Genomic DNA, 15,951 nt, shown 5'->3' with positions numbered 1-15,951 from the left:
GTGTGTGTGTGTGTGTGTGTGTGTGTGTGTGTGTGTGTGTGTGTGTATATATATATATATATATATATTTTGTATTAGTTGATGTTATTTATGTTTAGTTTTAACACCTTTGAAAAGTTGTTAAATATGTTTGCTACTTCTGAGGCAATTGTTACATTTTTCTTGTGATAGTTTCACCACTTTCAGTTTTGTAACACCCCACATGGCTTTCGCTTTATTAGTTGAATCATAGTAAATGAATTTATCGTTATGCATTATTTTGCAACTGTTATTACTTTTCTTGCTATTTGGAATATTTTTTTCCAATATATGTATAATTCAGGTGAAGAAGAGCCTACCCAAGATCATTTTGCAGACATTTATTACCTGTCTCAGTTCAGTAGCAATAACAACAGCAATGGGCATAGCTACAACAGTAGCAGAAAGATTGTTCTTCGCTAATGTGGGTTAACTGTAACTTTGACACAGAAAGGGTTTAATTATGCCGCCACAAAAATCTCTAGTTGCTTAGCAAATAACATCAGAAGTCTGACAGATAGGCAACCAGCTTTTGGAAGCAGATTAAAAGAATTTCTGAATGACAACTAATCCTACTCAGTAGATGAAATTGTATATATAAATTAGTAATAACATAGTTAAAGAAACATTAAATTATGTCATGTAAAGAATCTTTTGTTAAACTGACATGTTCCATGTCAATTTAAAGTGTTGTATTTATGATCTGTTGAACAAGTATTAATATAATATAATCCAAACTTGAAGTTACACTTTTTATGTAGTAGTCTCATTCTTCTGGAATGAAACCCGTATTCCCTGTGTGATCCATCAGTTTGTTCTAGAGTTCCCCCTTTTCATTACAGTTGTATGTTGAAAAGCAATTTGAAGGTGAAGGATTAATAAGAGTACATCAATGAAGGTGTTAAATTTTTCATTTAGGACATTTTATTATATACAGTGCATGTTTGACCATCAGCTGCTCTTTTTATTTAAAATCCAAATTTGACCAAATTCATTCACAGACCATCTTCACGAATTCTATCCAAAAAAAGTAGTATACAGGAAATGTTACAAAATCTTTTCCAAGGAAGTGCAAAATGTACATGAATACTTACAGGGTTTAGTCCCAACATGACATTTGTCATTACCTAAACAATGGCCATGTCTCATATGTAGAGCATGTCATGAATTCCAGTGGCATAGTCCATATCAGTTCAGGCAGGCTAGGAAAAAATCGTACCTTGATAGTCTCAGATGTTATTGAATTTAGCATATGTTAAAATGAAGGACTAAGTAAGGAACATGTATGTTTTTGTTCTCTCCAAAAAAGATTCTGCTCTGAGATACAGCCCTCCAAAGTTGACACTGTGCATACCATTTTGAAGATGTGAATTTTGGAAAATATTTTAAAATACTGTATCTCTGGAACAGTTCTAGATATTTTGTTGGCTTTTTTTATTTGAAAGATAATTGCTTTATGATTACAAAGAAATTCTCCATTTGGACTTACTGTAAAAGTTCTTTTAGTATATCGTTCTGAACTATTTTTATAATTTATGGAATTATTTTTTTTTCCTTCAAAAATTCCAATCCATAAAATTTTGATATACTATATAGTTCTGCATTCCCTGAAATGGAGAGCTTCCACTTTCAGATTGAACAGGTATTATAAACAGTTGAATTTTTTGCCATACATAAAACCTGTTTTATTACCACATTATCAAATAACAGGCTCATAAAAATCAAAACCTAGCCTTATTTAACATAATTTTAATTTTGAAAGATCAATAAGATACTCATTTTTCAAGCCTTTTAAATGGTTCCAAAATGTTTGTGAAAAGTCCAAAGACTTAAAGGTTTCAATTTTAACAGCTTCTGTGCACTCTGTTTTGTACTGAAATTAGCCAGTCAATGAACTAAAAATGTGTCCCACTGTTTCAGTATCTTCCTTTGATATAAGAGTGATGCTTTCCTATTGAACCAATAGGAACTGGAGCACTTATCAATCTTCAAAATATTGTGAACAGAAAGTGAGTGCTGATGGCGTTGTTGCTGTCCTTCAGATGGAACCTATATCCAGCAGCTGGTCCTTGCAGTTAGCATAAAGTTCACTACAATTTTGTCTAACTCATAACCGGATTCTATAGTCTTTGCAATCCACCAGTCACAGTCATACACACACACCACAAACATCCCCCTTGTCAGATTGTGAATCTGAATATTATCCTACTGTTTCTGAGGTGTTGGCCAAACGAAAGAAATTTCTTCTTTCGTGCTCTTTAAAGTGCGTGCAGCATGAGTTCACCCATCACTTTGAGCCCAAAAATGTGTCTTCTGAATCTTTTCACAGGAGTAGTTTGTTTGGACCATTCTTTTTTTCTGCTTACTTCCTCTTTGGACAAAAGAATGAGGACTGTGGACGTGTAAGATTTCATGACTCTCGTAAAATCCTCAGCATTCTGAATCGCAGCTGTATTTGGTTTGGAAAGATTATGTTTTGTAGCATGGTGCGGCAGCAGGCCTCCTACACCATCACAAGGCCCCTTCCCATGACCAGTAGCATTGTATACCCAGCCAGTTGGCACAAGCGACTTACTCAATTCAAACAGCTGGTAACGGTTTTTAAAATGACTAGGAACACCATAAGAAACAATGATGATCTTCTCTGCCCCTGTTCGCAGTCGAAGGATTTCGTGCATTGCTAGTAAAGCATGTTCTGAGCCATGTCCTGTGTTACCACTTATAACTGCAACACTTGTGGTCTCATTTTGAAAATATGTAACTCCCGTAAAAACTGAAACCTGCTCATTACTCCAAAGATATCCTTGTAATTCTTGTGGAATAATTAGAGATCAGTTCTCAGCAAAATTGCAGTGAAGCACTAAACATAGTTCTTCTGCCTGTACAAACCCTTTCTTTTCTGCAATGTGTTATTGCAATTTCTTCAGATGCTGGTGTGTTACTGCTTTCACTGACCATTTACCAACTTCATCAATGAAACTGTCAAAGGCAACAGTTTTCTTACTTAGTTTATTTTCCTCACATGTCACATGTGTAATTTCTGCAGAGTTACCTGCTACATTTTCCAGGCCAAGTGTCTGTCAAGACAGTCCTCCCTTTCCAGGGCAGTCACCACATTTTTGAAACAAACGAGTCTCTTGCTTTACTTCACAGACTACTAATGAATTCACACACCCAACCAAGGTATCATATGTCATGCGATCCTGTAAGTTCTTCAAAGTTACCATACAAAGCTCAAAATACGCACAGTACACACATAAACAGACATCTCTAGGTGGGTGTGAAAATACCCACTTAGGTCATAGTGCATAATATTTTTATCTTCCAATACATGAAGTTGTATGGTAGCTCTTATAAATTGCAAAAGTTTCTTTAACACTGCAAGTCATGCACCTCTTCACTTTCACAACTTTTTGACCTACAACTGTTACAGTTATAGTGTCTTTTTTGTTGGCACTCTGGCGAGAGCAGTCCAACTGATGGAATGTGGTTCAAAATTGTTTTCTTTGAAAATGTCTCTGGAATAATAGTTTAAACTTGCATCTTTTCTCTGTAGGATGCACAATATTCAACAGCTGAATTGATATTTGTGAAAAATTCCTTGCAAGGGCGCTTTGGTTCAGTTTCTTCTGAAGATGGAATTTCTGCTTTGAAAAGTGTGGTCAGTTTTACCGTAGCATATTCATCCATAGTTTTAGTAATTTCTCTGCACTTTCTTGATGCATAGAGCTTATGACTTGACTTCTCTGACCACGGTTTCTTAATGGGACTAACACCTACCTCTGTAGTTGACTGATTCAGGGTATTTAATTCTTCCTCTATTGATGCAAAGTCTGCAGCATCTACACCATGGGAGGCTTCACCTTGTTCAGGTATTATCATTGTTGTTATTCTGTCAAAACATTTAGAACACAAAAAGTCATCACTGGAAACATCTTCACTTTGAAGCAGAATCTTCAAATGAGAATACTTATTCCCAAACCTGGACAAAGTCTGTTTTTTGTTTGTCTTAGATATCACTCTTTTATGGATATGCAAATAGTCAGCACACTTTATTCTGTTGTGGCCCCAGTCAGATAACATTTCAAACAGTCCTTTTCACAAAACACACTGCAACTGTGTCTACTGGCAAATTCCTCACGAAAACATAGAACTCACTGGATGGTGTCAGATTTCTTAGAAGCCTCATCAGTAAACCAAATTAGCACTGTACAACTACAATACAGAAGCCAGCAATGAACAATCATTACAAAGATACTGCAACAAAGTGAAAAGAAATAACTGCAACAAAGCAAGTGAAAAGAAATAACTGCAACAAAGAAAGTAATAAGAAATAACTGCAACAAAGACAATAGAAATAAACATTGTAACAAAGAAATCAGTAAGAAACAAACTTCAGTGAAGACATACATTACCCTTGAATGTGTGAAAAAAAAATTAAAAAGTGAAACCTGTCCAACGTAAAAGTGAAAGCTCTCCTTTACAGAGAATATAGTAGTACATGGGACTTTCTGTCAACAGAAAAAAAAATCTAACTTTTATGGATTGGCATTTTTGAAAAAAATAAATAAATAAACAAATAACATCAAAAGGCAACAGTAAAATAGCTTTGAAAGATATGTCCAAAAGGAGGATATCATTGTAATCATAGGGCAGTTATCTTTCAAATAAAAAAAAACTCATAACAAAATATTTAGAACTGTTTACAGAGATACAGAATTTTAAATTTTTTTCCAAAATTCACACCTTCAAAATGGTGTTCGCAGTGTCATCTTTGGAGGCCTGTATCTTGCGGCAGGAAATTTTTAGAGAAAACAAAAAAAAGATACATGTTTCTTACTTACTCCTGAATTTTAACATATGTTAAATTCAATAACATCGAAGACTATGAAGGTAACCCCCCGGCCTGAAGTGATACGGATTATGCTCAATACAATACACAGGACTTTTAAAGGCAAAGATACTAATAACATGCGTAAACAGAAGCAGTACTGAAGAGACGATCAGAGATATAAGTTATCCAATTGTACAAAATATTGAGGAGCTGGTCAAAGATCTTTACAAAGAATTTTTCATCATATGGTACAATAATATCTCGATGATAAGTTTCTTGCGGAACGCAGGGTACTGGACAGTCTTTGTGGTATAATTTCACATGCAAACAGAAAAACAAAGTTGTTATCCCCAAACACAAATAACATCGATCTTACACTATAAGGTAGAAATCGTTATAAAACTCTAACGTTAAACAGTAACATAATCATTGTGTATGCTCTATGAGATGTATATAAAGAAACGTTAATTACATCATAAACATAATAGAAGTAGTATCTGTAACGTAAAAACGAGTTAAAATGCAGTGTTCAGTAGTAGGTTGAAATGTCACCCTGCGTTCATATGCACCTAAGTTACTGTAATGAATCAGTATTGTAAAATATGGACTACATTTAGAGAGAAACATCATATGTAAATAAAGTTTATTTAAAGTGCTTAAATAAAAGCCTAGTATATCAGTAATAATAATACCATAAAAGAGGAGGGGGAGGGGTTAATAACCACAGCATAACTAACCATGTGCCCAGATTTGGCTTTAAAGAATGTTGGTAGCACAGGTATATAATAGTGATAATGATGAATAACTTTCTTTGCCAAACTTTAGGTAAAAGACATTAGGTGCTTAGTCACTAAGAATATATTTTCGAGAGGCAAATAGATTTTTTTTTCTGGGGTGGGGGTGGGGCGGGGGGGGCTAATCCAGGCAAGTGATTGCTAAACAAAATATGTACTTGTGTATGTAAAGATTTAAAGACTTTAAATTGAATGTAGACTGTGGGCTACAGATGATTTATCTAACACAAGGGCGAAATGTAGACCTTAGGCTAACAGATGACAAATCTAACATATATTGCGTAATGTCCGTATCAAGGATTTGTTATGAAATGACAAACACTTTAATGAAGAATATGTAATTGCCAAATTTACATATTGTCTACAATGAACGTGTATTCACATGATGTCATGTGTATACGCAACTGGAGTCAATATGTGAAGATTATGCACGTAACAGCACTTGACAATAACACTTTTATTTGAAAAAGAAACCTATGACTCATTGAACATTACAATGAGAACTACATCATGAGAGTAAGAACATACTTCATACAAAAGGCAGCTTATTGACCAGAAGTTCATGTCAAATATAATAAAGTTAAAAATAGTATTGCTGAGTGTTTTAACATACTAAATGTAAAATAACAGGAAAGAAGTTACATACATTTCGCATAATATGATCTACGAGGGTGGTTTGAAAAGTTCTTGGAACGGAATAGGAAAAAAGTACTTACATCACAGAAACTTTTTTTTATTTTTCAATGTAGTCTCCTTGTTGATTAATGCCCTTGGTCCAACGATGTTCCGGTGCCTTCATCCCATTTCCAAAATGAGTTTCCTCCAGGCACTTAAAATAGTTGTCAACTCTGGCTATCAATTCTTCGCTTGATGTGAATCTTCATGCACCAAAATAATTTTCAGTTTTGGGAAGAGAGGCAAGTTTGACGGAGGCATACCAGGTGAATAAGGCGGGTCTGGCAACAATTCATACCCTAGTTCATGTAATTTTGCCACAGTGACGGCACGTGTGCGAGTGCGCATCAAGAGTTGCGGCACCCATCTTGGAGATAATTTTTTCATTTCTAATTCTTCAGTTAAAATGTGATATACCCTTTAGGACAACATCTGGCAAGCGTGAGCAATTTTACGCACTTTCAATCGTCGTACCTCCGTGATCATTTTGTGCACTTTTGCAGTGATGTCTGGAATAATGACACATCTTGGCCGACCACTGCACGGGTCATCACCTAAGCTCTCCCATCCATATTTAAATTAATTTGTCCATTTGGCAACAGTTGAATATGAAGGAGCAGAGTCCCCAGTGTATTCTGGAAATCGGCATGAATGTCCTTTTTCATAGCTTTCTTTACAAAGTACTTAATCACTGCTTGAATCTTGATTTTTTTCCTAACTTCACAAATTACTACGCGGGAACAACAGAACCACATCACCACCACAGCTCTCTTCCAAGAGCACTGACGTGGCCCGTGCTTACAGGAAACAGTCCAATGAATATCACACAAACAATTCGGTGGGCTAGTTCTGACCTCTTGTGATGATTCCGAGAACTTTTCAAACCACCCTCATAATTAAATGGAAGCTGTTGTAATTTGTCCCTGTAATAAAACATTGGCTCACAAGACCATGAGTTAAAAATAACTCTTGAAACTGCTGAATGCTGTACAACAGATTCACAATGAAAGCTAACTTCTTAAATACATTACAGTGAAAGCAAGAAATTAATACTATGCTACTTTTTAACACTTGAGACCTATATAATAATATTAATAGGGTACACATATACATACCTGTGTAATAAACTGAAGGGGGGAAGATCATTAAAAGAACAATGAAGGAGTAGGTAGGGTACATTAATAGTGAGCCTCATAGTAAAAAATTTATGTGATGTAACATTGTATTATTTGGAGATATGACAACCCCCTCACCCTAATACGTGCATACCATGACTAGTAAATCATTTGGATATTAAGTAACATTTTATGGTGAACAGCAGTAATTACTTAGGACGTGAATAACGAACCATAATACAATCCATGTTTAGTGCAGTTGCATATTGAAGAAACATAACAGGGAGTATAGGAAAATCATGTATAATAAAAGTGTCATTAACATCACGTGTTGCCATTGAAACATTAGATAAAACTTGTCACCTGTATGTAAGGCAATCTCTCTATATTATAAAACAACTAAGCCATAAGCTTTATCATGAAGACAAGCCTATTGGAATTTGGGGGGGTGGGGGAGTAGTGATAGAATTCGAGAACATGAGTAATGAAATAGAACCAGGAGCGAAAGACATCAGAAAAATACTGTAAGGCGGCTTTATTTTTCAAATCTTTTTGTTCATTGAGAACATCATTAGGATGTTTTTTTAAAGTTACAAAAGATTTCTATTTCCTCCAGAAGGTTCATACTAAATCTGTTTTTTGCTTGCTGCAGTATTTTCATATTTAATCAGTGGTGCATATTGTATGGTTACAAGCTTTAAGATGGAAGCCTAGAGCTGAAGTGTGTGATTGTTGTGTGTGTTTCTGACAGTTAATTCTGCAGACACCTGGTTGGTCATGTATTGACTTTTTTACACCTAAGTCCTTTGTAGTATTATTGCAGTTTTTCAGTTTGGAAAGCTAACATCACATTACTTTTCTTAAATACATTGTTTATTTTGTCTGAGATACTACATACGTATCGAAAACTTATGTATCTGGTTTTTTAATACTTTTGTCTTTTGATTCACCCTATATGCTTTAGCTTTTTTCTATTTCTGTAAGATATTGTCAACTAGGTGTTCTTAATATCCAACAATGGAAAATCCCTGATGGAATGCAACAATATTATGAAAACAAAAGGCATTACTCACCATATAGCGAAGATGCTGAGTCACAGTTGGGCTGTCACAAATAAAGCTTTCGGCCATTAAGACCTTCGTCAACAATAGACAACACACACACACACACACACACACACACACACACACACACAGCTTTCGGCTATTAAGGCCTTCATCAACAATAGACAACACACACACACACACACACACATACATACACTCATATGTGAGTTGCTTGTGTGTGTGTGTGTGTGTGTGTGTGTGTGTGTGTGTGTGTGTGTGTGTGTGTGCGTCTCGTCTATTCTTGACGAAGGCCTTAATGGCCGAAAGCTTTATTAGTGATAGTCTTTTTGTTGTGCCCATCTGCACTCATCATCTCCGCTACATGGTAAGTAGCATCTTTCCTTTTCATAATATTGTTCTTAGCATCCATTACTTAGAGCTACCGATTTCAATGTATTTACTTCATTGTTAAAGTTACCAGCAGAAATGGGTGTTCTTAGCACCCTGTCATGCTATGGAAGTATGCATGCTTATATCTTACGAGGTGGCAGAATGTTTCACGAATGGGGAGCTTGCTTTCTGTTTATGTTTAAGACTAGTTTGTTACCTGCTTTAGAAGTTAGTTTTACTATCGTTTTCTCTTTCTGTAGTGAATTTTATATTTGGATGATCATTATTAAACAGATTGTAGATCTCATTGACTACTTCATCACTACCATTGACTACTATAATGGTGTTTATAGGAACTACCCATTTCCTAAACCTCACCAGTCCTTTTCCTTCACCTCTTTTCCTGCCCCTTTAGCCCTTCTGCCAGGAGGAGGAGTCACTGGCTCCAAAAGCATGCAATGTGTGTTCTCCTGCCACTGCATCGTGAGTAGATTTTTTTAACTATCCAGTTGCATTATATTTTCAAAAATTGATTATTTTCATTGATATATTTTTACAATTTCTTTCATATGTCTCCTATCACTGATTGCATCTTTTATCACTTGGTGCTTTTGTGTGTGGTTCTTGGAAATTTTGACTTTGGCACATTAAATGTAACTTTTTCTAACAATGTTCACTTTTTGACACTCGATTTCAACTTTTGTTCTGAGCCAGTCACTGGAATATTGTTACTGTAAGAAATGACAATAAATTTGCTCATATTCACAAACCTTGTTTATTTTAGGTGACATTTTTGCGCTTTTTTCCATTTTGATGATTTTTAGCTTTGTCTTCTGGCAGTTCATGCATGGTTTGCTTCAACCTTAGAAACACTTTTGTGTGCTGTAGGCAGTTATTTTCTCTTCTTAGAACCATTGACTACACACTAATTTTCACTAATTAATTTTTGCAATTTTGACATCAACCTATTTGACTGCATCACTGTAATTCAATTTTTCAGTAAAATCACATACATCTATACTCCTATCATTAAATTTATTGTAAAACACATTCGAAGGTGTGAACTGTTGAAGTTCCATTGGAGAGATAGGAACTGACTTCTACTCAGAGTGACATTCAATATAGCAGTGCAAGTGATGACTGAGGCAGGATTAGGAGTGGCAAGGAAGACATATGAAGAGGTTTGAGAACATATAAAGGAGCATGGAACACAACAAAAAACATGAAAGAATGTAAGAGAGATGAGCCTCAAGCAATGATAGGAAACAATAATATGAGCATTGATATGGATGAATTTATATTCAAAAAGAGCCGTCTCATGAATGCTTGTATTTGGAGGAACCAAACAATGGAAAGTCTGAGGTGGAATAACGGTATGAAATGGGATAGATTACTGCCCATCATACAGAGAGGAGGCATTGAGAAGCAGACAGGGACATTACACTTTTAAATATGTCTGTCTGCTGCTCAGTTGTTGAGTAACAATCTATCCTAATTCGCATTGTATTAAGAGGAACCACCGGATACCCAGTGAGGAGCCTGCAGGGAGGATCGCTTCATTATAGATGCATGTGATGTGAGTGACTGAAACACAATGATACTCTTTGTTCTTACAATAAATATGAGGTGGCTCATCATATTAGTGCACAGTTGGCTTTTGACATTGAAGTTGTGTCTTTATCCGTTGACAAGTTATCTGGGTGGCCAGATGGAGATTACAAGTACTGTCCTGTGAGTCTGCTGTCTCAACGTTGTTCTGTGCCGTGCAGTCTATTTCACGAGAGAGGAAGGCCCAGGCTTTTGACATTTCTATTTCATCTTTTTCTCCTTCTCCCATTTCCCCTCCTTTTTCGTCTCCCCCCTCCCTTTCCATCTCCACACTTTCCCCTCTCACCCAACTCCTACCGAGCGAGGTGGCGCAGTGGTTAGACACTGGACTCGCATTCGGGAGGACGACGGTTCAATCCCGCGTCCGGCCATCCTGATTTAGGTTTTCCGTGATTTCCCTAATTCATTCCAGGCAAATGCTGGGATGGTTCCTCTGAAAGGGCACGGCCGACTTCCTTCCCCACCCTTCCCTAAATCCGATGAGACCAATGACCACGCTGTCTGGTCTCCTTCCCCAAAACAACCAACCAACCAACCCAACTCCTCCTCAAACTCCCCCACCCCCTCATCCTGTTCCCTGTACTTCAACTCCTCTCACCCTCTCCCCCAGAGGTGCTGTAGCAAAATCTTTAAATATAATGCATTATTATCCGTTTACCAAGATATTTTTAGTTATATTTTGTCATTGATTGTATGTAATAAAAGCTATGAAGCTTACTGGCACACAATTTTAATCTGCCAGGAAGTTTCACACCAGTGTACACTCCACTGCAGAGTGAAAATTTCATTCTAAAACCTGCTGTTTTTAGCATCATTTTGATTGACATGTTTTGAGGAAATCATGATTTGTGATTATTAATTTCCAGGCCCACAGTTACTGCATCTGTAGGCAGTAAAAGTGCATCACCAACAAAATCTGCACAAAATACATCAGCAGAGAAAGCTGAAAATGAGTTGCAAAGCAAAAGTCCTGAACTCATATGTAAAAAGGATGGCGCAGAAAGTGAAAATGAAAATGACGAAAAACTTTTGGAGTCATCAGAGGAAGATGATCAGTGTCCTTCAGATTCATCAACTGAAAGACTCTTCATTGCTTGTAGTGATGATGACAGCACCAGAGAACATCACACACAGAAGAAAAAGAAGGTGACGCGTCAGTCAGTTCCAAAACTAAATCGAACTAGGAATCCAGAAGAAAGAAGAAAATCACAGTGTTCTGATAGAAGTGAAATTGAGTCATGTGATAACAAGACATGTGATAATAAGAACGCAAGTGCAAGTGTTAATAAGAATGCAAGTGCAAGTGTTCAAAAACAAATAAAAACCTATGGAAAACAGTCAAAGCATAATATGTTGAATGTTTCTGCTACTGCAAGCTGTGCAGCACATGAACTAGAGAAATCGAGTCCCAGTACCAATGGAAACATATCCGAAGAAGAAAAACACACGTCAGAAGACCATAGTAAGAGAGCTAATTTGATGTCAAACTTCAGTGTATCTTACAGACTGTGGAAGTTGATGCTTGAGAAAGACAGCCAAGAGGAAACAAGAGCCAATTTTCTGAAAAGTGAAAGCGGCTACAGGCCCATAGTGATGCTTGTGCGAAGCAAGCAAGATTCTGTGAGGGTTAGTAGAACATCATTTTTATAACTTTTTCTTTATAAATCTTTTCCCTAGAAAATTGTTGGTGAAAGTATGCTATGTCAGGCAACTGAGAAACCAAGGAAAAGTAGAACTGGAAAACAAGAAACATCATTGATTTAATTTTTGTTGAATATATGTTCCTGCCCTGTAGTATTTTCAGTCTTGTTTATTTCCTGTCTACCATCTTATCCCTCAACTATATGGCAAGAGTGCTTACCATTACTCCTTGCATTATTTACAGTGTGTGGCATTAAATGCATTCATATTTTGCCACAAGATTATGGTAATCATAAATAACCACTGCAGTATCTTTTTAATTGGATTATATGACTGTTCTAAATTATGTCTTCTTAATAATGCAGGGAAAAAGGTAAATTGGACCTATTTGCATAATTATCATTCAGATTAGATCTGGTACAAATTTAGGTATGCTTCTTTGTGGACATTTTGAGGCTGCAACCCTTTTCTATTATTCTTGCTACCAACCCTTTGGTATAGTTCTGTGCTGATCATCTGACTGCTTGACAGTATACTGTTGTGTTTCATGCTGTTTATGAATATCACAGCATGCATTCAACACATAGAAATGACAGTGTTAACAATAAGTAACAAAATGTAATTTATTTTGAAGCTTCTCCCACTCAATTGCTGTATTTATCACAGTCATTGCTTTCAAATAATTGATATTATGTTGAGAATCAGTGGGTCTCTATTAGCAGGATATTTAATTCAGAGCGGCACTCTTATCATGACTATACGCTAATATCAGGACCTAGTAATTAGATGATGGTCACCATATTGAGAACATTGAATTTTAAAAAGTAAAAATCTAAATCAATACTTCAATTAGACTTCTAATAATCCTATATGTTTTGATTCAATCACTAAGAATTAGAAGCAACTGCAGGAGATGCTTAATGTTTTTTAATCAGAGACTTGAGATAGACCACCCAAAAATGATTCCGTTAGCACAGTACAGCTTTTTTACTGGAAGTATCCGTATCCCTTTGTTACTTTACAGTTGAATAGTTTCAGCATGATGTTAGGTAGAACTCCGCTCACAGCTGGTAAAGTAGTTGTTTATTAAAACACGACCGGCTTCATGGCTTTAAGCCGCATCATCAGGTGAACATTGTAAGAACTCCACTCACAGCTGGTAAAATTGTTTTAATAAAAACATGACTAGTTTTGTGGCTTTAAGCTGCATCATCCGGTGAACAGTGTAAAAAGATCATAGGCATATCCATCACTCCTAGTCAAAATTTACTATTCAGAAAATATTATCAATACTGTGGCGAGCGGAAGGTAAAGAGGTAGTGCCCCATTCTTAAAAATTTGCCTGCGTTAGTATGACAGCAGGACTGCCCAGTGCAGGACAAGGCAAAAGCAGCCTGCACGAACGATAAAGAAACACTCTTTCTCGTTTGTGCAGGCCACTTTTGCCGTGCCCTGCACTGATCTGCTAGTGCTGTCATACTGATCAGGCAAATTTTTTAAGAATATGGCACTTCTTTATCCTTCACTCACCATAGTATTGATGATATTCTCTGAATAGTAAATTTTGACTAGGAAGCAATGGGTATCCTATGATCTTTTAACATTGTTCACCTGATGATGTGGCTTTAAGCCATGAAACTGGTTGTGTTTTAATAAACAACAGTTTTACCGGCTGTGAACAGATTCTTCCTAACATCATGCCTTTCAACAGCTGTGGTTGCCCGGAATATAAAATAATATGTGGATAGTTTAAGCATTCCTGACCCAAGCTTTCTGTGCTACAATGCCCTCTTCTGCCAAAGTAAATAGATCAAGTGTCGTCCCCCCCCCCCCCCCCACACACACACACACACACACACACACTCCACTCTCTACAAATACTGCAGATAGACATAATATAAAAACATAAAAAAATCTATTGTTGCTCTTGAGCCTCTTAATTGGGGAAAATAGAAGTACATGTTGGGGATGAGAAGGAAGAATGGCAGGATATTCAGACCCCCACTTGGAAAGGAAACAAACATGAAAGGGAAGGTGTCAAGAAGTGTAAGAGATCAAGGGTACTACAGTGGTAACCATTTTGTCAACTTCAGCATAGATATTATTACTGATTCAGAGGTAAAGATGAAATAAAGAAGAAGGGAAATGAGAAGTGTATTGAGTAGTAGGTTTAAGAATTAGAAGGAAAGCACAGAGATGTGCAAGTCCCAGCAATACATCTCAGTCCTTTCTGAAGTATATCACCAAAACCCCAAACATTATTCAAGCCAATCCTCAGCTACCCTTTACCTGAAGGCAGACCACTCACTGCCATCCTCCTTGCATACTGAGGCACCACTGTTGTGGTGCTTGTCTGTGGGAAGTGTGTGTCAGAGGGGCTGTGTCAGCTCTCACACGCATGAACATACAAAATTGCTACAGATGACCCCCATTCCTTCCTCCCAGTTGAAATGTATAAATCGTAAAAACCCGAGACCACTCACAAAAACTCGCTAGAGCCTCCATAGGATCCTTACCCCTCATGAGCTGTGTACTTCTATCTTCTCCCTACTTTCAGAAATTGCTAAAATAACCACCCCGACTGTCTCGTTGCAGGAGGCTTCAAAGCTTCTATGAAATGCATCTGAACACTGTAAGACTAGCACCTCCAACCCATCATGCAGAGCCTTCCATTGTACATAAAAGACACCAGCCACATCGTGGAATTCTCAGATTCTTTCTCATGCATCTATCTTCCGTCTATCACCCGGAATACTCCTTGTAATTATCAATTTGACTTCACCTATGCAGACATCCAACATAAGTATGGTATCTCAGCCCTAGAATGTTGCTTCTCCCTATACTCACCTCAAAGTCCAAAACCAAAGAATGGAAATTCCAGGCAGAAATATCAACAATGTAGGAAAAGATACTACAGCTTACTGTAAAGATAACAATATAAATTGCAGATAGGCACAGTTAAAAGATACTTACACATAAGCTTTCATCCTCAGCCTTCGTCGGAAAAAGAGAAACATACACCATTCATTCACACATGTAAGCATACCTCATGCACACAACCCCAACAGCTCAGGCCAGAATACGCAGGCTTTCCCCACCCTCAACTATCTCTTGCATGATGTCCACAAACAAATCTACTGTGCAGTCCCCTCCTGTCACCCTCCAGCAAATACAGATTCCACTTCTTCTTCTTCTTCTTCTTCTTCTTCTTCTTTCAAAGAGTACCTGGAAGCATCTCCCTTGTTACCCAATACCAACCACACCTCAGTCACCATCAAGCATGGCTGCAACTTCCTGAAGTTAAGCCCTGAAACAATTTCCTCTCTCCCTGATATCCTTCCCACACCACTCTCTTGTCACCTTCCATTTCTCTCCTAATCTTTGTAACGTCCATGTTAAATTATATGACATTCCTGGACCATCATTCTTAAGCCAAGTTTCCTTGTCCAACAATACTTCCTTCTGTAAAACCTGACAAGTATGGGTTTTCATATTGGAGTGACCACCAGTAGACTGGTTGAGTGCTTGAATGGACTCAGAACTGTGTGCCTGTGGTCACCCAGTACCTATTTTCTGGACCTGTTTTACAGCATGGCTCATGGGACTTTAGTAACTGCTATATGACACAGAACATTTGGATTCTCCTACTGTGTATTAGTTTTTCTGAACTCAGGACATAAGAACTTCCTCCTTTTGTGACCCTCTGGATGTACTCTCCTTTAATGTACACCCTCCACCTTCAATTTATTTTTTAAATATAAATTCTTCCCAGTTCTCTTTTCCTCTCATTTCAGCTTTACCTTACATCTCTCATATCATCTCTGGTCTGA

At 37.1% G+C, this 15,951-nt stretch overlaps 1 protein-coding gene across 1 annotated transcript in view; it reads left to right on the top strand.

The window, feature by feature from the left end:
- LOC126416431 (little elongation complex subunit 2-like) overlaps nt 1–15,951 on the top strand; it is a 221,806-nt gene that overhangs the window by 169,102 nt on the left and 36,753 nt on the right. Inside the window, exon 9 of the mRNA XM_050084151.1 lies at nt 11,347–12,106. Within this exon, the coding sequence (XP_049940108.1) occupies nt 11,347–12,106 (760 nt within the window). The remainder of the gene's footprint in view (nt 1–11,346; nt 12,107–15,951) is intronic.

This window comes from Schistocerca serialis, chromosome 8 (assembly GCF_023864345.2).
Source record: "Schistocerca serialis cubense isolate TAMUIC-IGC-003099 chromosome 8, iqSchSeri2.2, whole genome shotgun sequence".
NCBI lineage: Eukaryota > Metazoa > Arthropoda > Insecta > Orthoptera > Acrididae > Schistocerca > Schistocerca serialis.
This window is presented reverse-complemented; position numbering and strand designations above follow the sequence as displayed.